This window comes from Sapajus apella, unplaced genomic scaffold, assembly GCF_009761245.1.
Source record: "Sapajus apella isolate SASKATOON/1434 unplaced genomic scaffold, GSC_monkey_1.0 scaffold74, whole genome shotgun sequence".
Classification (NCBI taxonomy): Eukaryota; Metazoa; Chordata; class Mammalia; order Primates; family Cebidae; genus Sapajus; species Sapajus apella.
In genome coordinates this window covers 8,319,293-8,346,849 of record NW_022437014.1, presented here as the reverse complement: position 1 = coordinate 8,346,849, position 27,557 = coordinate 8,319,293, and the positions used below count along the sequence as shown (strand labels likewise).

The 27,557-nt window shown below is 40.6% G+C and overlaps 1 protein-coding gene across 3 annotated transcripts in view; it reads left to right on the top strand.

The window, feature by feature from the left end:
• The first annotated feature begins 1,232 nt into the window (after nucleotides 1-1,232).
• The window catches only part of ARMH4 (armadillo like helical domain containing 4), a 138,139-nt gene continuing 111,814 nt past the window's right edge, over nucleotides 1,233-27,557 (top strand). Inside the window, exons 1-4 of one of the 3 annotated variants that reach the window (XM_032251180.1) lie at nucleotides 1,233-1,407; nucleotides 13,361-14,782; nucleotides 19,142-19,393; nucleotides 20,763-21,268. In XM_032251180.1, the coding sequence (XP_032107071.1) occupies nucleotides 13,396-14,782; nucleotides 19,142-19,393; nucleotides 20,763-21,013 (1,890 nt within the window). In that variant the 5' untranslated portion in view covers nucleotides 1,233-1,407; nucleotides 13,361-13,395 and the 3' untranslated portion in view covers nucleotides 21,014-21,268. Of the gene's footprint in view, nucleotides 1,408-13,157; nucleotides 13,214-13,360; nucleotides 14,783-19,141; nucleotides 19,394-20,762; nucleotides 21,269-27,557 lie in introns of those variants that run through there. The other 2 variants (XM_032251181.1, XM_032251182.1) reach the window with 2 other exon arrangements.

Genomic DNA, 27,557 nt, shown 5'->3' with positions numbered 1-27,557 from the left:
TTTGGCAGGCCGAAGCAGGAGGATGGCTTGAGCCCGGGAGTTTGAAACCAGGCAGGGCAAGATAGGGAGACCTTATCTCTACCAATAGTAGTTAATAATAATAATAATTAATAATAATAACAAAGCCAGTCATGGTGCCGCATGCCTGTGGTCCCAGCTACTTAGGAGGCTGAGGTGGGGGGATTCGCTTGGAAGTCCCAGGAGGTCTAAGCTGCAGTGAGCCATGATGGCACCACTGCTATCCAGCTTGGGAGAGAGAGATCCTGTCTCAAAAACAAACGAACAAAGAGAAACCAGTGCATACCTGTGCATTGTATTAGGTGTCGGGATCACAGGTGAACCAGTGCTTGCTCTGACTTCAAGGTGTTTATAATTAACTACAAAAGGGGACTAAGCTATTATGAAGAAGCCAGTTAATAAGTGCAATAGAGAAAAAATGTGAAGCGTGCTCTACAAATGTAACATGTTAGGGGTGGGTGGGTTGTTCTAGAATGGGCCGTTAGATTCCGACGCCTCTTTCCACACCATTACAAGTAACAGAAAAAGAAAAGAGCCCTTGAGTGGCTCAAGAATGGAGGTCACAAATTCTCGATGGCTACACAAGCCAGATGACCTTGGACAAGTTACACAGCCCTTAGCCTTAACCTCCTACCCTGGTAAATGAGAATTACAACATCTACCCTTCTATCGTGCAGATTGAGCCGGTGAAGTAACGGGCAAAGCATCTACTGGGGTGCCTGGCAGGAGCCAGGGCTCAATAAACAGTACCTATGACTTGCACTAGTTTGCAACTTCTCTGAGAGATTGACAAGGGAACTTCTGCGAAATTCTGTGTAGAGTTACTTTAAGGGTCCTATTTAAGGGCACCGCCAAGCCGCCCACAGTTTCCACAAGGAACACTCCGCAGTCTCAGATCTGCACTCCTTGCATGAACCAAAGACCAGCAAAATTCAGGTTTTTCTTGTGTAAACGGTGCCCTGGTCTCTTCTCGGTAGGTATGGAGGGGGAGCTGCCGCAGGGTCTCCGGCTGTAAAGAGCGGAAGCGGAGGACGGGATCTCCGAGGTGTTCCAGGTGTTGGGACTCGAGCTGAAGCCGCCCGCGCGGGGGGTGGAGGCGGGGAAGTGGGGGCCCAGGGGCTAGGGGCGCCGGCGCCGGCTGTCAGTGCCAGCAGAGCCGGGGCGGGCACACCTACTCACCGCCCAATCCCCGTCCGTAGCTGCGGCCTTATGAATAAGCAACAAAGCGAAGCGCCCTCCCCCTAGCGTCCCAGACAGCGGAGGGAGTAGCTGCAGCCGCCGCCGCCGCCGCCGCCGCCGCCGCAGGGCCCGCCGCGGGGATGCCGAGCGCCCGCGCCGCCGCTGCTGCTGCCGCTGTCCTCCGCGCGCTGCTCGGCTGAAGGCGCACAGGTGAGGACGGGCCTGGCTCCCACCAGTCGGGCGGCCGCGGCTGCAGACGTGGCGCCGGGACAGGGACGGAGCCGGAGCCTCGGTGGCGTGGGGTTGCCCCGGGAGCGTGCAGTGCCGGGAGCGGTGCAGCCCTGGGTGCGCCAGGCTTGCGCCCCGATCCTCAGCCGGATCGCGGTGCCCAGGTGCAGGGTGCGCGGGGGCAGCTCCGGGCGCGCTGGGCGCGGCGCGCAGGCCTCGGAGGAATCACCGCACTCCCCGCTCCAGCCCAGCCTCCCAGCTCCGCACCAGCGAGCCGGCCTTTGTGCTGGCGGAGCTTGCAGGGCTGGCTGCTTTTGTGTGGGCTTTTCTTTCTCTCTCTCCCTCCGCTCATAATCCCACAGCAGTGAGAGAGAAGTTCTCGAAAACAACGGTTTACTCTTTTCAAACCATCGGTCGCAGTGTCCCCAGTGCCACTCAGAGCCCAGCAATCGAGGAGCGAATCGGGGTTGCGGTCGCCACCGAATGTGTCCTGCCACTTTGCAGAAAACAAACAGTTGAGTGTTGAGCGCAGAGATGTCGAGCCTCCTTGCTCAGCCCCTGACCGGTCCCCCAGGACGCGGCTGGAGGACGTTGATTGGAAAGGTCACTTAATTAGAAAGATGGCCTGCGGGTTAGACCTGGGGGAGGCGAGGCTCTGCTCGAGACTCCGGAATAGTTGGGAGGTGCTGCCGGAGGTGCCCAAATATTTCATGTGCCTCGTGGGCACAGACAGAATCTGAACTGTGTAGATTCCAAATATGTAGAACCTTGGCTGACGAGGAAGCGAGCAGGAGCGAACAAAACGGGACCCTTAAGAGTTTGGATTCTCAAAGATGAGAAATCCTTGTCTTTCCCAGATGATCCAATTTCAGCGCAGAGCTGAAGTGGAAGAAAGGAGAGAAAGCTGCTTTAACGCGTCTGCCTTCTTTCTTTGGAAGTTTTAGTTTGAAACTTGAGGGAAGTGGGGAGTGGTTCACAAAACCATGCCTAGAGTTCGGAAGGCTCTCTACTACAAAGGGCGAAAATTCTTGAGTGGTCAGAATTGACATGCCTGCTCTTCGTTTTGGTATATTTCCTTGATTACAAGTAATGCTTTTGGGTTCCAAGGCGTCTCCTTTAAGCCAGGCATCTACGGTCATTTACTGACTTCTGCACACATGCCAGTAGAACCCCACAATAGCATCTATTGAAACACACAACCGAGTAAGGTTTCACAGTATCAGAACGTTGCTTCTTTTACGCACAGAGATTTAAAGGTAGTCTGACTTGCTCTTATGAATAAAGTGGTATATTTTGTATTTGTCATAATAATGAACCAAGCACTTGTGCAGCAGACAGATTTGATATTGGTTGAGTTTATTCACAAATCTCCCAAGGCTCACCAAGTCTGAGGTAGCTACAGCAACGGAGCCCATTAGAGAGATACGAATTTGTCTTTGTTTTCATTGGAGGCTTCTTACTATATATTCTGGAGTTTCCTGCCAGACCTTTACAATATTATAGTTTGGTATTACAGAAATGGTTTGATGCTAAATATAAGTATAGAATCAAAATGAGGAAAACCGGTTTATCCGTTATGAAAAATTTCCACTCTCCAACTAAAGTTGTACTTTGCTCTATTCTGTAGATGTTTGTCTGAAAAGTTGTGTATGGAATTGTATTTTTGTTCATTGAATTTTAAAAATCCTCACATAGGGAAGCTGTCTATTCAGAGGCAACCTGGTTTTAATTTCTGTAAAATGAAAATTTGTTCCCTAATCAAGATGTTAGGTCAACTTATTTTTCCATATGGTGTTTACTTGATGATTATAAGAAAAGTATCTGAAGCTAGTTTCAGCTTTCCTTTAAATATCAGCTGGTTACTTAGAGATCTAGCCAAGCAAATGGCTATGTTTGCATACGGTAAAAAAGCAGAAATGAAGTGTCCAGTTGGGTCACTGAAATGAACTGTCTGATGGATGGAGAAGAGCTTGTTAATCAAGATTGATCAGGTCAGGATTCTGCAGACAGCAGAAGCCTCTCAGGTCATGTTGTCCTCATGAAGAGCTGAAAGAAAAAGGAAGCTCCATGGAAATGCCTTGGGGAAAAAAACACTACGTGGATGCTTCAGATTGCTCACATTTCTGAAGTTTGACAGGAAAGCAGTCAGTAGCATGCTAGTATGTCTTATGTTGGATGATATTTAACATTTTTTCAAACCCTTTCTTGTCTATTATCACTTTTGTGTGTGTTCTCCACCCTTTGAAAATAATAGGACAAGCATTATTATTTCTACTTTGCAACAAGACTACTGAGTGTCAGTGATTTGCCTAAGGTAGAACTGGAACTTGAAGAGGCCTATTTTGAAATCTTCAATTCCATCTCCTTTTACCAGGGATGAGATGATATGCCAGGGGTGATAATTACGAATATCTTCATTTGTCTGCATCACTAATTTGTAAAGACTAAAGCATGTGGGCTCAGTATATAGAACTTAGTTGTGGTCTTCAGAGATGATAAAGCACTTTGCTGGTATTTAAGTAGTTTTCAGAGTAGCTATTTTGACCCCAGCCTAACTCTTCACTGCCAGCTCTGGGGCTGCTTTCCTCCTGGAGGACCATACTTTTCTTTGTGGTTACTTACTCCTTCTCCCTCCTTCCATGGTGATGGAAAATGCTGCTGAAAGGATCATCTATCATTCACCTATTTAATTTATGGTGAAGGATAGCTGCAGCCCAGGTCTTAAAGCCAATATAACAGACCAGTGATGATTGTCAGTAGCACAATGAATCAGAAATGTGGTACCTTAATGCCATGTGTCACAGCTGGGTTAGTAGGGTGAGAGTCTTTATAAGCCCAGCTTTAGATAAATACAATAATATTGGCAATAAGATAGTATTGGCATTAAGAGCCTTAAGGATTAAAAAACAAAAAAAAAAGTAAGACTGATAAATTAATCATCGAGGAAGGGTCATGAAAAGCACAAAATGGAAAGATTATTAAGACAAACATATAATGGAAGGATTATTAAGACACAAAGATTATTAAGACACTTTTCCCATCATCAGAGAATCACTAATTGTATTTCAAAAGGTGAAATGTATTTGGCAAGCATGTTGACATTAAGCTGTGAGACTTATTACCTGTAACTGTTGATCTATTTTGTGTGTGTGTGTGTGTGTGAGAAATAAACTCTGAAACCTTAAAATACAACAGAAATGAGAACACATAAGTTATTGTTAGAATGACATATTAAATAAGTAGCCAAATTTGACTAGCTACTGAATAAAACATACGATTAGACATGGTTAGACCACGAAATGTCATTAAAAAAGACTTACAGTACAAAATAAAGACTCTAAACATTCTTTTTCACATTCTCAAATGGTTATTTATATTCATATCATGTCAACAAATATTTATGGAATTTCTCCTCTTTTGTGCCTATCCTTATTACTAATTATGTGGTGAACAAAGGAAGGGTAAAAACTAACGTTCATATACAAATAACATAATCTCATTTGAGGTGCCGCTACTTATAGACATGAGAATTCATGCTACCAGAACTGGGAGAAGGGTGAGGATAGAATAGGCCAGAATGGGATGTGATCTGGGAGGCCAGGGTTTGGATACCTAGGTAGGGAACCATAGGTCGTACAGTGGCATGATCAAAATTTAGGAGCTTAAGTGCTGGGCGTGGTGACTCACGCCTGTAATCCCAGCACTTTGCGAGCCTGAGTCAGGTGGATCACAAGGTCAAGAGTTTAAGACCAGCCTGGCCAACATGGTGAAACCCCGTTTCTACCAAGACTATAAAAATTATCCAGGTGTGGTGGTGCATGCCTGTAACCCCAGCTACTCCTGAGGCTGAGGCAGAAGAATCGCTTGAACCTGGGAGGTTGCAGTGAGCTGAGATCGTGCCACTGCACTCCAGCCTGGGTGACAGAGCAAGACTCCCTCTCAAAAACAAAACTAAAGAAAGAAACAAAAAACTGCATAGGAGCCTGAAATGAGTATGGCACATGTGAGTGGTGATAGTGTTTCTACTGGGCACTAGTGGTGTGGGTTCCATTATAGATATGGACTTTGGCAACTGTATATTTGGGGACATTATATGCTATGTTTTGGGAAAGGAGAGAGTTGTGTGGAAAAGGTAGGGACCTTGAATTCTGACAGAATCCAAAAGATCAAAAACAGACACTATCCCTTAGGCAAATTAGTTATCCTCACAGGCCTGTTGTTTTCCTCATCTGAAAAGTGGGGATAACGACAGTATCTACCTCATTAGGTTATTGTAGGGATTAAATAAGATTATTTCCATTAGGCACTTAGAACGCGTAGCACATAGCAGCTCCCAAGTGGTAGCTGTCTTTGATTGATTATTGCAATATTTACTCTTAAGAATAAACCAGCTGGGCTCATGCCTGTGATCCCAGCACTTTGGGAGGCCAAGGCTGGCAGACCACGAGACAAGAGATTGAGACCTGCCTGACCAACATGGTGAAACCCTGTCTCTGCTAAAAATACAAAAATCAGCTGGGCGTGGTGATGTGCACCTGTAGTCCCTGTCTCAGGAGGCTGAGACAGGAGAATCGCTTGATCCTGAGGGGCAGCAGTTGCAATGAGCTGAGGTTGCGCCACTGCGCTCCAGCCTGGGTGACAGAGTGGGACTCCATCTAAAAAAAAAAAAAAAAAACAAAAGAATAAACCATCTGGATTGTATAAAATAGATTGGAGAGGGGAGAGATTAAACAGGGTCATCAATTAAGATGCATTTAAAATAATGACAATCCAGTGAGATGATCAGAAGTTATAGTTCCAAAAGAGATTATGAGGGGAAGATCCACAGCAGTTATGAATCTAGAATGTAAAGGAGAGAAGAGTTCAAGGTGGCCACCAAAGTTCAGATGAAGATGGTTGTGTTCAAAGTGTCATCAAAGTAACTTCCAGTTGACAAGGAAAAGCCAAGATGAGGTAGTTTTCTTCACCTACCCCATAGCAGCTCTCTACAGGTTTTGTGTTTATCATTAAAAAAGGAAAATATAAAACAAACTGTCACCAGTTTATTGGCACACCCTACAGCCCTCCCATGTCTTGAGCACTCTTGGGGTGATGCTCTTTGTGCCTTAATATTATATATGAGACTCAGTTTACACTGGAAATAGTGGCTTCATCACTGATGAGAATGATTTAACACGTTGGTTTCCCTTTTGTGTCTTCGTTTTGGTGATGTACTGAAATAGCAGTATTCATTTTAGTTGGAAAAATATTGACCAAGTGCTTACAAAACCTGATTAAGTCTAACCAGATGGCTAAGGCTGGTATTTTTTATGTTGCCTTTCATTTGTCTTTGAAACTTGAATATGCTTAGACTTGACAAAGAAACACATTCTGGACTGTAGCTATGTAAGATTGTCAGAGATAATGCCTGACAGAACAGGCTTATCTTGCTCACTGGTGGCAGAAATGCAGTAAATTTTTCGGAAGACTGCCAAGCTATTAGGATAGATACCTTGTTACCAAAGATAGACAAAGTGTTATTGACCTGCTCTGAAGGAGATGCTTTTTAAGTTATTCAAAGCTGATATCCAACATCAGTTGGTAATTTGGTTAGAGCTTATTTATCTGAATCAATTTGCATTGAGAGATAGAGTGAAAAGAAAGCAGAGTCCAAATACACAGCGGGATGAAAAAGTAAGAGGAATGTTCTTTTTGTTTGTTTGTTAAATATTCTTATGATTGAGTTAATTGAAGATAATTAAGACACAGAATTCTAATATGCAATGGAATCTCCCCTCCTTCCACCTCTCTCAGCAAAGCAGGCTATAGACATTCATCTGTTTGTTCAGCCAATATTTACTGAGCATTTCTTCTGTGCCAGGCACATTGCCAGGAAGGGGATACAGTGTTGAGGAGAAAGGAAAAGGCTCATAGCCTTCACAATATGGTTACAGATGGTTGTTAGGTTTAGGAATATTGTTGAATTGACAACAGCCTTCTCTTATTTAGTCTTGAGCATCATGTAACTACCATTGGAGGACATCAGACTAATGCGAGTGACTACATGAACCTGTACTGGGCTTTGAAAGATGGAGAAAAACCTGGAATTTGAAAGTTTCCTATCAGGTTATCTGAGTTGCAGACATGTTCCCTGTTATTGTTCTTACAGGTTGTCATTTTTCCTTTTAAAGTACAGGCATTGCTTTGAATAGCGGGGAGAGGGAACATATGGCCTCAATACACAGGCATATTAAAAGCTTGCATCAATGCCTATGAAAAGGGGGAAAAAAGCAAAGGCTTGCAGTTCACGCCCACTTTTTCTGTTGTCATTGAATTTAGAAAGCAGGTGGCTGACACTTCATCACAGAAGGAAGTCTTTTGAAGGAATAGCAGAATTTCCTTTATGCAAAAATTCTAAAACCCAAGATGTAGATGAAAATAAAACTTGGAAGGAAAATTATGTTTTGGAAAGGCAGTGGGTCAGTATTCAGTCTTTATTATTTATCCCTTCTCCCCTTGATCTGATTTGCTTGTAAAATTTTCCTCTCAGTCCACATGACTCCAGAACATACACATAACAAGTGAAGCATCTGCTTCACCATTTGAGTGCCTCTCTTACTTCATGGCAACATTATGGGAATATAGAAATATTTGAATTTTTATATCATAGATGACGTCTGAGGATGAAATTATGGATGTAGAAGGGATTTCAATGATTATTTTAATTCCTCATTTTGTCAAAGGAGAAACTGAGACCACTTGCTCAGTATCATATAGCAAGTGTAAACATCAACAGAGCTAAGATTCAGGAATCCTTTTTTCTGATGCCAGTCCAAGTCCCTCTAAACTCTGTTACCATTCATGATGGCCTGGGGTTTTCAGGTTTTTATTCAGAAGTATGGGATTATGTGGTCCAAGGTTTTAGGCTACATGTTTTGTCTTCTGGTATGTTTAGTAAGATTCCACTGAATAGAGAAAGTGTTTAGGAAGGGGCAGCTATCTGAACGGATCAGAAATGAGCCAGAGAGTTCTATAGCTTTTATGATTCTTCAACTACAGAGATGGAATTTAGTAGGTCAATTTGAACAGAAATCCAAAGGTATGATTTCATTGACTGTGAATACTGTGTTTACCATATAGTTTGTTGTTGTCGTTATTATCTGTTTTTTTTTTTTGAGACAGAGTCTTGCTCTGTCACCCAGGCTGGAGTGCAGTGGTGTGATCATGGCTCACTGCAGCCTGGACTTTCCAGGCTCAGGTGATTCTCCCACCTCAGCCTCCTTAGTAGCTGGGACTACAGGCATGTGCCTGGCTAATTTTGTAGAGATTAGATTTTGCCATGTTGCTCAGGCTGGTCTGAAACTCCTGGGCTCAGATGACCTCCCTGCCTTGGCCTCCCAAAGTATTGGGACTACAGGCCTGAGCACCTGGTGGCCCCTTCATTATTTTTTGTTTTAAGGAAGGCAAATAGATGCATCAAGCCAAATTCAGTCATCTGTTACCTGACTATGAACTAGAGTGCTTCCTGGCTCATCTAAAGTACAGTGATAACTAATGTCCAGAATGTTGAAATGCTGTGACACATGCTGTTTCTTGTTGATCAAATATCTTTGCATTTTCTCTTTAAACAACAACAACAAAAACAACGTGGCTGCGCATGGTGGCTCACGCCTGTAATCCCAGAACTTTGGGAGGCTCTGAAGCAGGCGGATTACCTTTGAGGTCAGGAGTTCAAGACCAGCTTGGCTAACATGGTGAAACCCCATCTCTACTAAAAATACAAAAATTAGCCAGGTGTGGTGGCACGTGCCTGTAATCCCAGCTACTTGAGAAGCCGAGGCAGGAAAATCGCTTGAACCTGGGAGGTGGGGGCAGCCGTGAACTGAGATTGCACCATTGCACTCCAGCCTGGTGGCTGACAGAGCAAGACTCTGTCCCCCCACCTCAAAAAAAAGGGGCCAGGCACAGTGGCTCAGGCCTGTAATTCCAGCATTTTGGGAAGCTAGGGCAGGTGGATCACTTGAGATCAGGAGTTCAAGACCAACCTGGCCAACATGGTGAAACCACATCTCTATTAAAAATAGAAAAATTAGCCAGGTGTGGTGGTGGGCACTTGTAATCCCAGCTACTTGGGCGACTGAGGCAGGAGAATTTGCTTGAACCCAGGTGAGGGAGGTTGCAGTGAGCCGAGATTGTACCAATGCACTCCAGCCTGGGCAACAGAGTGAGACTCCACCTCAAAAACAAACAAAAACAATGCTAGCTACCAGTATGTAATTTCATATTTAGATATGTTTGTTTCAAACCCCCATCTGCATATGGGGAAACTTAGCATCTCTCTTACTATCCTTGCAGATTCTTGAGGGACTTATGTTTCTTCTAGTCATCTCTGGCTTCAATTTTCTTCTGCTAAATTTGTAATCCCTGATATGCTGTTTTATTTTTTTCTTTCTGCACATGACACCATTTTACTCATGGTACCATTCCATCCCTGTATTTCCCTGAAGCGTCATGGACTCTGTGCATCAAATTACCCTGAAGCTTGGTGGCTTGAAGTAACAATAAATATTTGTTATTTTGTACCAGTTATATGCATCATGAATTTGGGAGTAACTTAGCTGTGTGGTTTTGGCACAAAGAAGTCAAGATAGTCAAGATGTCAGCCAGGGTGCAGTCATCTGAAGGGTTGACTGGGGCTGGAGGACCCATTTCCAAGATAGTACACTCATCTGGTGGTGGGAGTTGGTAGGAAGCCTTAGCTCTGAATCCATGGATTCCTTTTTTTCTCATGTAGAAAAATTCAGTCTTCTTGTGGCGTGTGGTGGTGCATGCCTGTAGTCCTACCTACTTAGGAGCTTGATGCAGGAGGACTGCTTGAGCCCAGGAGTTCAAGACCAGCCTGGGGAAAGAAAGAAAGAGAAGGAAGGAAAGGGAAGGGGAGGAGAGGGCAGGGGATAGGAGAATGGCTCACATCTGTAATTTCATCACTTTGGGAGGCTGAGGTGGGTGAATTACTTGAGGTCAGGAGTTCAAGACCAACCTGGCCAACATGGTGAAACTCTGTCTCTAATAAAAACACAAAAATTAGCTCTGCATGGTGGTGCATGCCTGTAGTCCTAGCTACTCAGGAGGCTGAAGCACAAGAACTGGGGAGGCAGAGGTTGCAGTGAGCTGAGATCACACCACTGCACTCCAGCCTGAGCGACAGGATAAGGCTCCGTCTCAAAAAAGAAAAAGGAAAATTGAGTCTTCTTTTTGTCTTTAGCCATGTAGATCATGTCCTGAGGACTTTACCTTTCTTCTTTCTTGAAAGGACCTATAAGACTAAATGAGATAACACGTGGAAGCTCTGAAAATCCTTAAGGGAGGAAGGCCCTATGAAAATAAATTTCTGTATATCACATGTGCACATCATTAGCTTAACTTAGATCACTGAATGATTATACATGAAAGAAAAAAAATGTAACATTTATGAAGTCAAGGTTTTTATTCTAGAGTTTTAGTTTCAAGGTTTAATTTTCTGGAAAACTTGCAGCATCTCTGAGAAATTTCTGATGGCGGGGAAAAGAAAAGGCCTTACTCAGCAAAATAAATAAAAGAACTGAACCCCTGAAATTTTGGGGAAAATTAACAATTTTAATGTAGTTTTAGTTGTAATGAGAATGTGAGTAGTTTATTTTAAATACTACAATAATGTTTTATCTTATAATAATGGGTATTCAGTAAAGTCTGCTAATTTTAAAATATATATTTTTCTCTGAAACTGTTAACCTTGCTTAACTCTTAAACCTTTTCTAATCCTTACATTTTGAAACATGTTTTGCCTATAATATTTATACTTGTTGCAGAGAATAACAAGGGTTTAAGCATTTAAAAAACATATTTTCATTGAAAATTATGTACCTACTTTTAAAAAACTCTTGGAAGTAACTGGTATTCAGCGTTTAATGATGATATTTAGTGTTTTCAAGCACGCTTTTCTTAGTCCACTTGGGCTGCTATAACAAAATATCATAAACTGGATTTTTAAAACAGCAGAAGTTTATTTTTTAAAGTTCTGGACACTGGAAGTCCAAGATCAAGTTGTCAGTAGATATGGTGTCTTGTTAGGGCCACTTTCTGGTTCTTAGAAGGCACCTTTTCACTGTGTCCTGCATGGTAGAAGGGGCAAGGGAGTTCTCTGGGGTCTCTTATTTATTTTATTTTGTTTTAATTTTTTTTTTTTTTTGAGATGGAGTTTTGCTCTTGTCACCCAGGCTGGAGTGCAGTGGTGTGATCTTGGCTCACTATAACCTCTGCCTCCCAGGGTCAAGAGATTTTTCTTCTTCAGCCTCTCAAGTAGCTGGGATTACAGGTGCCCACCACCACGCCTAGCTAATTTTTTTGTATCTTTAGTAGAAACAGGGTTTCACCATGTTGGCCAGGCTGGTCTCAACTCCTGACCTCAGGTGATCCACTTGCCTCAGTCTCCCAAAGTGCTGGGATTACAGGCGTGAGCCACAGCACCTGGCCCTCTTATTTTTTATTTATTTCATTTATTTATTTTTGAGACGGAGTCTGACTCTGTTGCCCAGGCTAGAGTGCAGTGGTGTGATCTCACTGCAACCTCTGCCTCCCAGATTTAGGTGATTCTCCTGCCTCAGCCTCTCAAGCAGCTGGGATTACAGGCTTGTGCCACCATGCCTGGCTAATTTTTATATTTTTATTAGAGACCTGGGGTTTCACCATGTTGGCCAAGCTGATCTCGAACTCCTGACCTCAAGTGGTCTGCTGGCCTTGGCCGGGGTTTTTTTTTTGAGACAGAGTTTTGATCTTGTTGCCCAGGCTGGAGTGCAATGGCGCGATCTTGGCCCACTGCAACCTCTGCCTCCTGGGTTCAAGTGATTCTCTCGTCTCAGCCTCTTGAGTAGCTGGGATTACAGGCGCCTGCCACTACTCCCATCTCATTTTTGTATTTTAGTAAAGGCAAAGTTTCACCATGTTGGCCAGGCTGGTCTCAAACTCTTGACCTCAGGTGGTCCACCCGTCTCGGCCTCTCAAAGTGCTGGGATTACAGGTGTGAGCCTCCCTGAAGTCTCTTTTATAAGGGCGCAAATCCCATTCACGACGATTCTGCCCTCATGAAGTTATCACTTCCCAAATGCCTCACTTCCTAATACCACCATGTTGCTGATTGGGTTTCAACATATGAATTCTGGGGGCCACAAAAATTCAGACCATGGCAACACTTAAAAAGTTATTTGAATGAGGCCGGGCGCGGTGGCTCAAGCCTGTAATCCCAGCACTTTGGGAGGCCGAGGCGGGTGGATCACAAGGTCAAGAGATCGAGACCATCCTGGTCAACATGGTGAAACCCCGTCTCTACTAAAAATACAAAAAATTAGCTGGGCATGGTGGCGTGTGCCTGTAATCCCAGCTACTCAGGAGGCTGAGGCAGGAGAATTGCCTGAACCCAGGAGACGGAGGTTGCGGTGAGCCGAGATTGCGCCATTGCACTCCAGCCCGGGTAACAAGAGCGAAACTCCATCTCAAAAAAAAAAAAAAAAAAAAAAAAGTTATTTGAATGAATGTGTAAGACTTTTTATTTCTTTCACATGTTGCTATTTCTACAGTCATTTGACTATATGATTAATAGAGGAATTTGGAGAGAATATTGCAAATGTGACTTCAAGGGTAATTTATTTCATGTAGGTATTTAAGAAACAATGAACTTAATACTTGAATTATGTGTACCTTTTTCTAGGGAACTTCAAGTTAAATCAGCAAAATTCAGCAGGGAAAAATGAACTGGGTTAACCCTGTCTCAAAGGTACAAAGAAATAGAACAGCCCTCTCCTACCTACCATCTCTGTGTGTTGTAAAGTCAAGGAGATTATTTTACTTAAGATGTAAGTTAAAGAAACTTATTTACAAAATGTATTTATATGACAGTTTGATGTGCTTTATTTTTCTGCAGGACTCAATTACTGGACTTGTCAACTCCGCCAGTGTATGTGCCATTTCTCTTCCATTATGAGTGGACCGATTGTATTGCACATTTGTCTGGCTTTCTGTAGCCTTCTACTTTTCAACATTGCCACACAATGTCTGGCCTTCCCCAAAATAGAAAGGAGAGAGGTAACACATGTTCATGCAGAAAAAGGGCAGTCCGATAAGATGAACACCGATGACCTAGAAAACAGCTCCGTTACCTCAAAGCAGACTCCCCAACTGGCGGTCTCTGAAGATCCAATGATGGTGTCAGCAGGACCATTGGCAACATCATTAAGTAAAGCATTCTCGATTAACAAAGAAACGCAGCCTGGAGGAGCTGGGCTCATGCAGACTGAACACCCTGGTGTTTCCACTGCTGCTGAGTCAGCTGTCCCAGCAGGTGAAGAAGTATTTGGTTCCAGCCAGCCAGAGAGAATATCTCCTGAAAGTGGACTTTCCAAGTCCACGTTAACCATTGCTATCACTGCAACTGCTTCTCTGACTATTGGTGCAAAGCAGGAACTCCTTACAAGTACTAACTTTCAGCCCATTGTAGAAGAGACCACAGAAGCTGCAAAAGGTTTTCTGAAGTATATGGATAATCATTCATTTACAACTGAAAGTCCGGAAGGAGTTGGTTTGGGACATTCACCTTCATCCTACGTGAATGCTAAGGAAATGCTGACCACCAATCTGAGGACTGAGAAATCTGAAGCAGACATAGACCATAGGACAACTTCTTTTCCTGATGCTGAGTCCACAGCAGGCACTGAGCCTGGAAACCTCCCACCTGATAAGGAGAAGCCTTTGCAAATGACAGGTGATAACACCCAGGCTGCTGCCACCAGGCAACCACTCACAACTTCGGAGTACAACCTGAGCGTTCAGCCAGAAACTGACAGTCTGCTGGGAGCCGCAGAAGTCACAGTGAGTGCCAGCACAGCTGTTCCAGCTACCTCTGCCTTAAGTGGCGAGTGGGATGACACCAAATTAGAGAGTGTAAGCCAGATAAGGACCCCCAAGCTTAGAGACAATGCAGAGACTCAGGTGAGAATGGAGACATCTCAGATAGCACAAGTAAGCCATGAGGGTATGGAAGGGGGCCAGTCTTCGACAGAGGCTACGGAAGTGGCTCTGGGGCTGCCTGAAGGGGAAACACACACGGGCACAGCCCTGCTAACAGTGCATGGGAATGAGAGATCACCTGCCTTCACTGATCAGAGTTCCTTTACCCCCACAAGTCTGATGGAAGACACGAAAGTTTCCATTGTTAACTTGCTCCAAAGTACGGGAGACTTCACGGAATCTACCAAGGAACATGATGCCCTGTTTTTCTCAGAGACCACTGTTTCTGTCTCAGAATATGAGTTGGAGGCAGACCAACTGTTGGGAAATACAATGAAAGGTAAAAGAAAGGAAAAGAAAAACAGGCTTTGATTTAATTTGGAACCTTTCAATTTGTTTTTTTTAAATTGCAATTTAGAAATAGGTTGACATTTTAATGAAAAGTAGGCCAGGTCTGGTGGCTCATGCCTGTAATCCCAGCATTTTGGGAGGCTGAGGTGGGAGGATTGCTCGAGCCCAGGATTTTGAGACCAGCCTGGGCGATATAGTGAGATCTATTCTCTAAAGAAAGAATAAAAAGATGAAATTAAAAAAATAAAGAAGTATACAAATACGTTATCCATTTTATGTAAAGATTATACCCAATTCCTGTAATCTCAGCACTTTGGGAGGCTGAGGCAGGCAGATCACTTGAGGTCAGGAGTTTGAGGCCAGCCTGGCCAACATTGTGAAATCCTGTCTCTACTAAAAATACAAAATTAGCCAGGTGTGGTGGTGCACGCCTGTAATCCCAGCTACTCGGGAAGCTGAGGCAGGAGAATCGCTTGACTCTGGGAGGCAGAGGTTGCAGTGAGCTGATTGTGCGACTGCACTCTAGCCTGGGCAACAAGAAAAAAACTCCCTCTCAAAAAAAAAAAAAAAAAAAACATTACACCCAAATATAAACCCTGCCTATAGACTAGTGGCCTTCAATTGGGGACAGTTTTGTTTTGCTTTCCCCTTTCTCCAGGGGACATTTAGCAATGTTTGGAGACATTTTTAGTTGCTAGAACTGAGGGGTGCTACTAGCATCTAGTGGGTAGAGGCCAGGGATATTGCTAAATATCTTAGAATACATAGGACAGTCCCCAACAACAAAGAATTATTCTAGCCAACATGCTAATAGATCTGAGGTTAAGAACCCCCAGACTATTATTTTTATTTTAGACTAATATTTTTTAAACATTTTACTATGAAAATACATAAATATACAAGAAAATGTGAAAGAATTAGCTATATGTTTAAACTGTAATAAACAATATTGGATACTTATATACACATAGCTGTAAAATATGCTAACGTCCCTTATGTTTCTTACAAAAGAAAACTTTAGGTAAGTACTGTAGTTGTCTCATAGTATTAACCATATGAATTTGATTTTCTAATTTTGTTTTCCTAAAAAGAAAACATTTCAAAACAAGTGGGGTGTGTGTGGGGGCAGGAGAGATAAATCATCTGCTTGCGTGGTTCTGCGTTTTCTACTTTCTTTTAACCTTAACATTTGTGAATATTATAAGCTAGAAAGCCTTCTATTTGTTGTTGATGGATAATGATTTTCTTTTATTATGGGCAGTTGGACAGACAACATTGGGAAGGAAAAGCTTAGTGTAATGTATACATGCTCATTTCAAATTGTTTTGGAACATGTACAACATATTGCTTCAGCCAAGTAGCCCAATTAATGGAAAATATTGAATCAGTAATATGTTTTATAAGGTGTTATTGAGATTGAGTTAAATGATGAAAGATCACTTGATAAATGACAAAAATTGAATTTTACGTGTCTAATTCATTTTTATTTAAAGACTGAAAGACGTAGTTTGCTGTTAAGTTTTCATAGAAGCTTCCACAACTTTTCTTGTAAGTTGGTTTTTACATGGACTTGGGTTCACATGGCCATGAAAACCTTAGATATGACTGAGCAACAAGTTTACTTCAGTTCTTCATAGAACTTTTAGTTTTGGGGCATTAAGTTGTATAGCCCCAGATTGTTCATTACACAATTGAATCCACGATTCTTATGTACTAGACTTGTATTAGCTTCTGCTAATACAGCCTAAGAAGTAAAATGGAATTGGTAATTTCCTGATTATTTTGGTTTTTGAATATGGTTCTTAGTCATAATTGCCTCAGCAAACTAGTCGCTTAACAGTCCACTTCTTTTTATTCCTAGCACATAGCACTATTCCTGGCACATAGTAGGTACTCAATAAATATCTGTTCATTAGATTAACACATGAAGATAGAGAACCATTCAGACTGGAGTTATCCAATGTGATTGCCCAGCTTATCTAAATCAATCAAATGACTTCTAAATGTTCTTTGTACCAAGAGTACCAAGAACAGTAGTCAGATTATTCCTTTTGATTTACTTTTTTTTTTGTCCCATAGAGTTAAAAGGAATGGGAAAGATTTCAGTTCTTGACAGCAGTTGTTACAGAATAGCCAAAATGTTTCACTATTCATTTTCAGGTGATCATAAATATTTTTCTGAAGTAAACAACTCAAATGCTCATCATTTAGAGTCCAGAGACCACGTAGGACATTATCTTCTTCAGAATACGCAATGATGTCTTGTTGTGTTTGGATATTAGCAACAGATGAATATGTTGAGATTATGGCCAGTCCTTTGAGTCAGTTAGCTGCTTCAACTGAAGGTCAGGTTTTAAAAATAATCTATAATGATTTTTTCTCCTACATGAAGTAGGAAGAATGAGAGATGTTGGGAAAATTTAAAGGTTATTTAAATATTTTTTATTACTATTTCTAGTTCTCACTTTTCTTTCTCTAACAACAGTTATTTATTCAAGATACTATGCATTTTGACATTTCTTGCTATTTCATAAAACTACAGACAGAGCCTGCATATTTATTTTTGCATATGTGTTCTCAAAAGTGTTCATTATACTTTCAAACCTGAAGGCAATGTAGAGAACACCCACTGCTTAAAATGGTAGAACTATCTGTTATTGCCTTCCTGTGGCAAACAGCATTGCCCCATGTGCTAGAGGTACAGAAGGACAATGAATCCTGGCTCTCAAGGGATTTACAGTAATATTGGAGAAAGGAAAAAAGAGAAAAAACCCAAACAATGATATAGAGTGCAAATATGAAACTCATGTAAGAACCTTACCCTAACTCACGTTGTTTGTCCTATAGCCAGGCATATCAATCCATCAAATGTAAAAATGTCTTCAATTCAAAAGGAAAAATAGTGTAAACTGGATGAGTACCAAGAAAAGGAACTGCTTATAGTGAAAAAGAAATACACATTATTTTAAAGCAAATACATTGTTTTCAAGGCAACTTTTTTTTTAAAGTAATAGGATATACCATAATGTCATTAATAAAAACTTAGAGAAATGTTTTTTAAGCTGTCCCTATAATGTTATTTTTCATTGTGTAACTTACTGATCTTGCTAAATACTTTGTATCTGGAACTAATATTTAAAAAGAGAGACAACAAAGTCTTCCAAAAATTATGTTTTTAGTAGTTGTTCAGTACAGTGTTTGAAATTTCTAGCATAAGAAGAGGGCAAATCTTGACTTATAAGTAGTCTGTAGAAGGCAAAACATTTATATGATCTGAAGAGAAACCAGGGTATAATTATAAATAGTCTTTAATACTGTATTTGAGGGAATTACAATGTTGTGAAGAAAGTGGATGTATGACAGATAATGTCATACCCTACGGTTCTATTCATTTCCTTTTCTGACCTAAAAGCAAATGCACAACTTCTACAGAGGCATCTCCAAGTTGTTCCTTGATCATAGTTAGCTCAGTGGTTAAGAGTACTGGCTATGTGACCAAAGGCGGGCTTCTCAGCTTTTCTAAACCTAAGTTCTGTAAAGTGGATTAATAATAGCTGATATTTATTGAATACTTACCAAATACAAGGTGTTTTACCTGTGTTATTGAATTTAATCTTTGTAGCAACTCTATGAGATAGATACTATTATTATCTCCATTTTATAGCCAAGGAAACTCAAGGCTAACATGTGAAATAATTGGTTTATGATCATACAGCTAGAAAGTGACTAAGTAAGACAGGTTGGCTGTAGAGCCTGCATTCTTGACCTCTGTGATACAGCTTCCACGGTATGGTAGTAGTACCTATTTTTCCATAGTACATACAGGAGGATGCATGAGGTACTGTATCCACACACTTAGCATGGTGTTTATGGCACATCATAGAAACTCAGTAAACATTAATTATAATTATTGCTTCTTTATTTTAAAATGCTAGCTTCTCTTGACCTTCCAGAAATGCAAATATGAAAATTAATGTATTGTATACAAATGTTTCTGAGAAGTTTTGAGTGTAACTTAGTTCTGTATAACTTAGTTTCTTAACAAACTGATTATGTTGTCATTCAAACATATGCCTGAAAGGGAGCTCAGCCATTGACCTTCCTACTTTGTTTTAGATTTCATTTGAGTTTTTTACACGAACATCTTTATCTCTGTTGCAGATTGATTCACAACTACTGAAAGCAGTGACAGAGAAAACATTTATTTACTGTCATTTTATTTCTGAGTTCTCTCTTTGCTTTCCCAGTTCCTGAAATAGCATCTGCTCCCTGCCCCCAATTTATTATATTGTGATGTTTAAAAAAAATAGGGATTTGGTCTATTTTAAAATGTTTTCCTCCCTTTAAGACATCATCACTCAAGAGATGACAACAGCTGTTCAAGAGCCAGATGCCACCTTATCCATGGTGACACAAGAACAGGTTGCTACCCTCGAGCTTATCAGAGACAGTGGCAAGACTGAGGAAGAAAAGGAGGACTTCTCTCCTGTGCCTGATGTTCCTGGTGTTACTCAGCTATCAAGAAGATGGGAGCCTCTGGCCACTACAATTTCAACTACAGTCGTTCCTTGGTTTTTTGAAGTTACTCCCACTGTGGAAGGTCTGTAAGGGAGGAAATTAGACTCTGTTTTGGGGGTGGATCTCTTCTGTAAGTGGACAAAAAAGAGAATGAATGAGGCAGCTGGCATTGCTACCAACACACACACACACACACACACACACACACACACACACACACACACACACCCCCTTACGTGGAGAGGTGTGTGAATTCTGTCTTGTTTGAAGAGGTGTGGCATAGCCTTAAAAGAACAAGGATTTAGTTGGTAAGTGAGGTCTCCTGGTGGCTCACGTCTGGATCCTCAAAGCCCAGATTCTCTGAGAAGACTCTTGCTGTTTGGTAACTCTTCTGCTAGGAGCCAGGGGGAATGAGGCGAAAGCAGCATGGACCTGAACTTGAATTGCAACTTTAGCTTTCAGTAATATTGTGGCCTCAAACCAAGTTTCTTAATGTCTGTAAGCTTTGGTTTGTTCACTTCTAAATAATGCCTATCTGTTTTATAGGTTATTTTAAGAATTTAAAATAATGCCTACAAAGTGTTTTCTACATAGGAGGCCCTCAAATGCTCTGATCTCTTAAAGGCAGTGAAGTTTTCAATCTGTGTGAAAGCTACTACTGTTCTGTAGTCTCTGGACTTGGGAATTCCTGGGGCTAAATTTGGCTGCTTTTAAATTGAGCACATTCCAGACCCAGATCTAGGCTCTTACTCTATGACTTGATTTTGAGAAAGACACTTGGTCTTTCAAAAGTAGTCTTTGAAATATATTTTAGTATATATTAAAAAATATTTTACCTTTGACAATACATTATATAAAATCCATAATATTGTCAATAGAGTAAATGGGAGATTAAAATTTAACAACAAGGTTCTGATTTGAGATAATACATTTTCCTGGGAGATAATACATTGACCTGAAAGTCTTTGCTTTGGGGAGTTGGATTAATGCAATTTGGGAAAGGAGAGCTGACCCAAGGGCCAAACTTACTGTATTATATGATATTGGCTTAATCATATCTTGCCTAAAAAGTGAAAGCACAGACTGGGCGTGGTGGCTCATGCCTGTAATCCCAGCAATTTGGGAGGCCAAGGCGGGCCGATCACCTGAGGTCGGGAGTTTGAGAGCAGCCTGACTAACATGGAGAAACCCTGTCTCTACCAAAAATACAAAATTAGCTAGACATGGTGACACGTGCCTAAAATCCCAGCTACACAGGAGGCTGAGGCAGGAGAATTGCTTGAACCCGGGAGGCGAAGGTTGTGGTGAGCCGAGATTGCGCCATTGCACTGCAGCCTGGGCAACAAGAACAAAACCCTGTTTCAAAAAAAAAAACAAAAACAGAAAGTACATGCTTACATTTGCCTTAATGATTATCTTGTGGGTCAAGTTCTATCTGTTGTGTTTGGCAGAACAAGTGGACACAGTCACAGGGCCAAATGAGGAGTTCACACCAGTTCTGGGATCTCCAGTGACACCCCCTGGAATAATGGTGGGGGAACCCAGCGTTTTCCCTGCACTTCCTGCTTCTGAGACGTCCTCTGAGAGAAGAACTGTTGTTCCATCTATTGCTCGAGTTAATACAGCTGCCTCATATGGCCTGGACCAACTTGAATCTGAAGGTATCCATGTTTTGAAGGGGATCTTTTCAAGGACTGGTTGAGTGAGTCACTGAGCACATGGTTTTGAGAAAGAATGAAGTAGAAGTATATTCAATCAGCAGTATAGATCAGAGGTCAGTAAGCTACAGCTGTGCCAAATCTGGCCTGCCATTTGGTTTTGAATGGCCTGTAGGCTAAGAATAGTTTTTACATTTGGAAATGATTGAAAAAAAGTCAAAAGAAGAATATTTTGTGACATAGAAAAGTTATAAAAATTCAAATATCAGTGTTCAGAAATAAAGCTATATTGAAACACAGCTATACTAATTCATTTACATATATATGTGGCTACTTTTGTGCCATAACAGCAGAATTAAGAAGCTGTGACAGAGGCTCAGTGGCCCACAAAGACTGAAATATTTATGATACAGCCCTTTTTAGAACAAGTTTGCTGACTCTGCTGTGCATCTGTGGTTCTCAACTATAGTTGACCATTGGAATTACCTTGGAGAGCTTTTGAAACATCCCAGTGCCCGAGTTGCCCTCCCAGTGATTCAGATTAAGGTGGTGGAGGGTAGAATCTGGCATCAGCATTTTAAAAGACTGCCTTAGATGATTTCAGTATTCAAGCTGGATTGAGAATACTAGGTTAAAATGAAGACGTTGAATGTTTTCCCACCAGATTTTCCTGGTTACAAATTTTAATGTGGATTATATTTTAATAGCATGGCTCTGGTTGTTAATGCCGTTAATGTTGTTAATTCTCCCTTAGAAACATCTCTGGTTTAGTCTGTGCCACTATTTGGAGATAGGCAGTCTCCAAATACTATTTCCCAAGACATTGGCTTTGAGCATGTAAAAGAAACTTGGGGCCTGGCTGCCTATCAACAAGTAAGAAGACTGGAAATATAACCCATAGTCACTTAATTAATCAGCATTTTGGCAGATGAATAGTTCCTGGCTGGAGGTACAAAATGTCCAGGGATTTATAGTGCAGAATTTCTTCAACTAATCTGGAACACTGATGAGCTTTTAGGCACTCAATTAGGTATGTGTTTGATGCAGTAAAAGACATAGGATGTGCTATTATATACTATGACTTTATATTGTCTACAGCAGGCAAGGTGATTGAACTAGGTTTGCTGCTGACTCTATTGCAGACTTCCTGGGTAACACTGGTTGGCTGCTGACGGAGAAACATGACATTTTAGGAGCAGTGTGGACAATTCCACAGTAGAAGGCTGGTTTAAGAAATAGTTCAAAGTGGGCTTAGAGGCTAACAACTCTTGCGCTCCACATGAAGATAAATATCGAATGACTTTGAGTTTAGCGTCTTATATTAACTGTCTGCTCTCCTTGATACCACCTGGAAAAAGCAGGTTTCCCTAAATTAACCTGAGTTAGACTTGACAGCTTTACCCAGCAGTGTTCATCAAATCAGAGAAAAAAAATGTTTGTGAATAATCCATACTTGTGAAAATGCAGTAATTTTCTAAATTTAGGAGATGATGGCAGTTGTATTGGAATATGTTAGAATTTTCCTGACACACCTAAGGTGTCCTGGAGTCCTAGTTCTTTTCTTCTACACAATTCAATTTTAGCTATTTTTTGATAATATTTTTTTAGTTTTTGATCTAAATTATGATCCTTGTCATGGGTTACAAAGAAAGATTTCTGGTCAAAAGATATTCTTTTTGCTACATTGTTGGGCTTAAGATTTTGAATGAGCACGTTTTTACTCCTAAATGCCAAGGAGTACAACCTATGCTTAATTAGTCTACGCTGATAGTACTATTGTTAGTTTTATGCTGGTGCATCTAGTCCTCCGAAAACTGAATTGACTACCCTGATTTAAACAAATCAACCTACTAGACTCCTGGATGTATTGGAGGCCTTCATTTTCAATGCAGGTTTCCCCATCTTACCCAGGAATATAAGTGCAGTTTGAAGCTTTGACTGGGTGAAGCATTTTAATTCTACCGTAGGTTTCGCCTAGAGGCAGAGAATTTTTTTCTCATCTGGAACACTGTATTACTTATGCCAAGTTATCAGCCTTTCTTGTTTTAGTCTCTGTGATGTATTTATATGTTATTTTAATATTTTCCTTTTCACTAGGGGGCAGTAGCATTTCTCTGCTGAGAAATTGAGAAATGAGGTACTTTTCTCAATGGGATATGGAAAGGGACAGACACCAAAGAAGGAGCGAACCTTTATGGAAATTTCTGAATCCACGACTCTGTTTATCCTTTAAGAGATAACTGACAGCCCAAATCAGTCTAAAAATGATGTCTACTTGCACCCTGTCTTCTTCCCTGCTCCTCACATCTCTGTAACATGATAACTGAGAGTGGGTGTGAGTTTTCAAGGGCTGTCGTAACTAAGTACCACAAACTAGGTGGCTTAAAACAACAGAAATTTATTCTCATGCAGTCTGGAGCCTGCAAGTTGGAAGTTAAGGTATAGGCAGGGCTCTGCTCTCTCTAAGGCCTCTAGGAGAGGAACCCCAGGGTTTCCTTGGCTTGAGGCAGCATGACTCCAGTCTATTCACATAGCCCTCTGTGTCTCTGTGCTCAAATTTCCCTTGCTTTATAAGAACACCAGTGATTGGATTAGGGCCCATCCTAATGACCTCATCTTAATTACATATGCTGAGACCCTATTTCCAAATATAGTTTCATTTGGGGGACACAATTCAACATGTAAAAGAAGGTCTGCTTCTGAAGTTTGCCAGCTGGCTGTGAAGACAGACGTGCCATCTGAGTGATGTGAATTGGAAGAGTGAGGGAAGTTTTGGTGTGTTTTCTAAAAGCCTGCCTTGATAAGTACATGCCACCTTGTGCATATTTCAGTGTTTTTTATCTCGTCAGCAAAAATGCAGTTTGATATTTGAAGGGACAGTGGTTTATTTTTCACCTTGCCTGATACATGTGACTTCTATGTATGACTTTTTTTTTTTTTTTTAGGGAATAAATATTCTCAGAATATTAATGAATACATTATACTCATTTCAGGCATAACTCTACCAGAGTTGTAGTCAGCATCTTTGAAATACAAACATAACAAAAATATTCTAACTTTTTATTCAAATAGGATAATGACAAATTTTATACACATTTTGTAACTGCATAAATTAATTTTTGGATATAATCTCTGTATAGGTTGATTTTCTTCTCTTGTTGAATATTCATGTCCTTCCTGCTCCAAAATGCCAACTTAAAATTTCTGATTACTCTTGAAAACATACTTGGAATGTATTTGGGTTAACTCTTTAAAATATATATATATATATATATATACACACACACACACACACACATATATATGTATATATATACATATGTGTGTGTGTGTGTGTGTGTGTGTGTGTATTTTTAAAGACGGTGTTTCACCATATTGGTCAGGCTGGTCTTGAACTCCCGACCTCAGGTAATCCACCCGCCTTGGCCTCCAAAGTGCTTGGATTACAGGCGTGAGCCACCACACCCGGCTGAAATATTTTAATACTAATATTTCTTACCTACTTAAAGAAGTCTCACTTTATGTATATTAGAAATCTATCTATCTGAAGATATCTACTTACTCTAAATAAATCTAACTATTATTTTATTCTTTTTGTACACCCCCATGGAAGGTAGAAATTAATCTGCGCTCTAAAGTGGTAACAATAATTCTGTAGAATGGAAGGTTGTTGCTTTGGCAGTGTCCCTCATCTGGAAAACTTGAATTCTTGATCTGATTGATCTTATTTAATATTTTCTGTGGGCATACATGTTGAGTATAATCCCATGTTATCATCTCAAGCCTGTATTAGTCTGTTTTCATGCTGCTAATAAAGACATACCCGAGAATGGGTAATTTATAAAGGAAAGAGGTTTAATAAAGGGAAAGAGGTTCCACATGGCTGGGGAGGCCTCACAATCATGGCGGAAGGCAAAGGAGGAGCAAATCACGTCTGACATGACAGCAGGCAAGAGAGCTTGTGTAGGGCAACTGCCCTTTACAAAACCATCAGATCTCTTGAGACTTATTCACTATCATGAGAACAGCATGGGAAAGACCCATCCCCACAATTCAGTTACCTCCCACTGGGTCCCTCCCATGACATGTAGGGATTATGGGAGCTACAATTCAAGATGAAATTTGGGTGGGGACACAGCCAAACCATATCAAATCCCCATTTCCTCATTTATCTCAAAAGGCCTGCTTATTACAGGCCTTATGAAACAAACTCATAGTAATTGACTTGCTGGAGAATTACGTTTAACATAGAGATTTTTAATTCTTAATATCCAGTGGAGAAGCTATGTTTAACTTTTTAAAATAACTTAATTTTAAAAAATACAAGACCAAATATATTTTTTAACTACAGATTTTTTCTTTTCTGACAGTTTTTCCTTGCTTTTCTAAGACTGTTTTGTCTGTCTTTATATTTCATTTTAAAATTATGGTGTTTTTGACATTTTTTCCCCAGCCAGACAGCATACGTGGGGCAGAAAGCTGTTATTATTTTGTCACTCATTGTTTAATGTCTTTTAGAGACATCCATTTTCCTGACTTTTTGTGTGCACATGTGTGCTTGTGTGTGTATATGTGTATTCAGTATCATGGTTGTTTTTTGCAGTCCTGAGATAACACTTCCAGTATTTACTTGCAGTGTCTCTTAATTTCCTCTGCTGAAGAGATAGTGGTGTTATCTCTTTCCTTATCTGGGGTCACTAGTTCTGTCCCCTTCCAGGGTCTTCTTTACTGATAACGGGAATTTCAGGAGAAAGTCATTTCTGAAAAGTATGCCTTCATTCATGTGATTGAATGACATTCTTGGCAGCATGGTGGCTTCACACTGAAGCCACTATCTTTGTCTCTTTCTTGTATTGTCAATCAGAAACAAATTGGGAAATACATTGTTTAAGTAGCATTAGGAAGAAGTTTTAAAGAAATTTTTCTTTAAAGCTCCACTGAGGATACTTAAGAGCTCATGTAACTTTTATAGAAGTGTCTGCTTTTTACCTGCACTTTAATTCACAAAATCAGTTGTTTTGCCCTCCTAGTAATTACTCATTTTCAGACTATTTTCTTATTATTTCTCAATTCTCATAAGAATATTCTCAATTCTCAACTTAGAAGGCAGCTAGAATAGGTATATGAGAAAGAGTATTCAAAATCCCTTCAGGAGGCCATATTTATAAAACCAAGTTTGACTGATTTTCCTTTGGTTGCTGCTGTGTGGAAGTCATGTTAAAGATCAAGAAGAATGTGATAGGCTTGAACTGTCTCCTGCTCCTTGTGATTCTGTAGTTTGAGATTATGAATGTTCACTCTGTGTTAAGAATGAGCACTAGTACTGAATTTTGTTCTGGGAAATGCTTTGGATTTTGATTTAATTTTGCTTCAATGACAGAGCCACTTATCTGATATGCAGTGGGGATGATGTGGAAAAGAGTATTCCATGGAATATGCCCTTCATTTGATTTTAATGATGAACTAAATGCTGTGCCTTCTTTCCCCAGATGCCTGTTCTGTTGAATGGGAATTAAATAAAAATAATAATAATTTTATAACTATTAACATGAACACATGAAACATCTAATACTTATTGCCAAATATGTTAGGGAAGGATGAGCTTTTCTTGTTTTCATTTTTGTGTCATATTAAGTGCCTTACGTGACAGATTATGAAATACAGAATTGCTGGTGATTTCTGTTATCAATTGCCTCTCATGGTAAGTTATTTTGTTGTCTTGTCCTGAAATCATTGTGCTTTCTTTGGCATTTATGACAGAGCTCTATTCCTAAGTGCCTGCATGCTCGGTGGGGTAGTACATCCATTACTTAGCACTCAGAATGGTCATCACGTTTGCTAATAATGCTCACATAGCCCGTGGTACTTCAAAAATATTTAAAATCAATATTGTGAGGTATTGCCATAAAGCAGTGTTCACAAATTCTGCTGTTGAAGAAAGATAACTGACATTTACTCTAGTTTTTCTGGTATGCTTTCCTGCCACGGGGAATTCATTTATTGGTGTAATTGCAATTAAGTTAACCTTGTAGAGTTGGTTACCCTCGTCTGTTTTGTGTGCGCGCGTGTGTGTGTGTGTGTGTGTCTGTGTGTGTGTGCCTTTTTTTGGCCAGTCTAGCACTGCGTAGTAAGCTTACATTAGACACTCAAAAAATTTTACAGAACGGCTCATGATGATGAAAGGATTTAGCTTTGTACATATTTAGTGGTTTTATTTATTCTTTCATTTATGTGTGCATTGAACAAATATTTATTTGGGTATTCAGATGATACCAAGAATAATTGGGGGTGGGTCTTGCACTTAAGGGAGCACAAGTGCTAGTAGAACAGTTAGATACATACAAAACAGAAATGCAACACAGAAGTGAGGACTAAACTCTGATTTTTAAATCTTGCCTGAATTCCTAAGGGATCTGAAGTCATATGCTACAAATGACAAATTCTCATCAGATGGTTTTTTAAATTTAACCCTATGTATCGTGACTTACTTTCCAAACTGACTCTGGCATAACATTATGATATAGGGAAGAAAATCAAAATATTTTACCCCAAAACATATTTCTTTGACATATCTTGAAATGGCCCTGC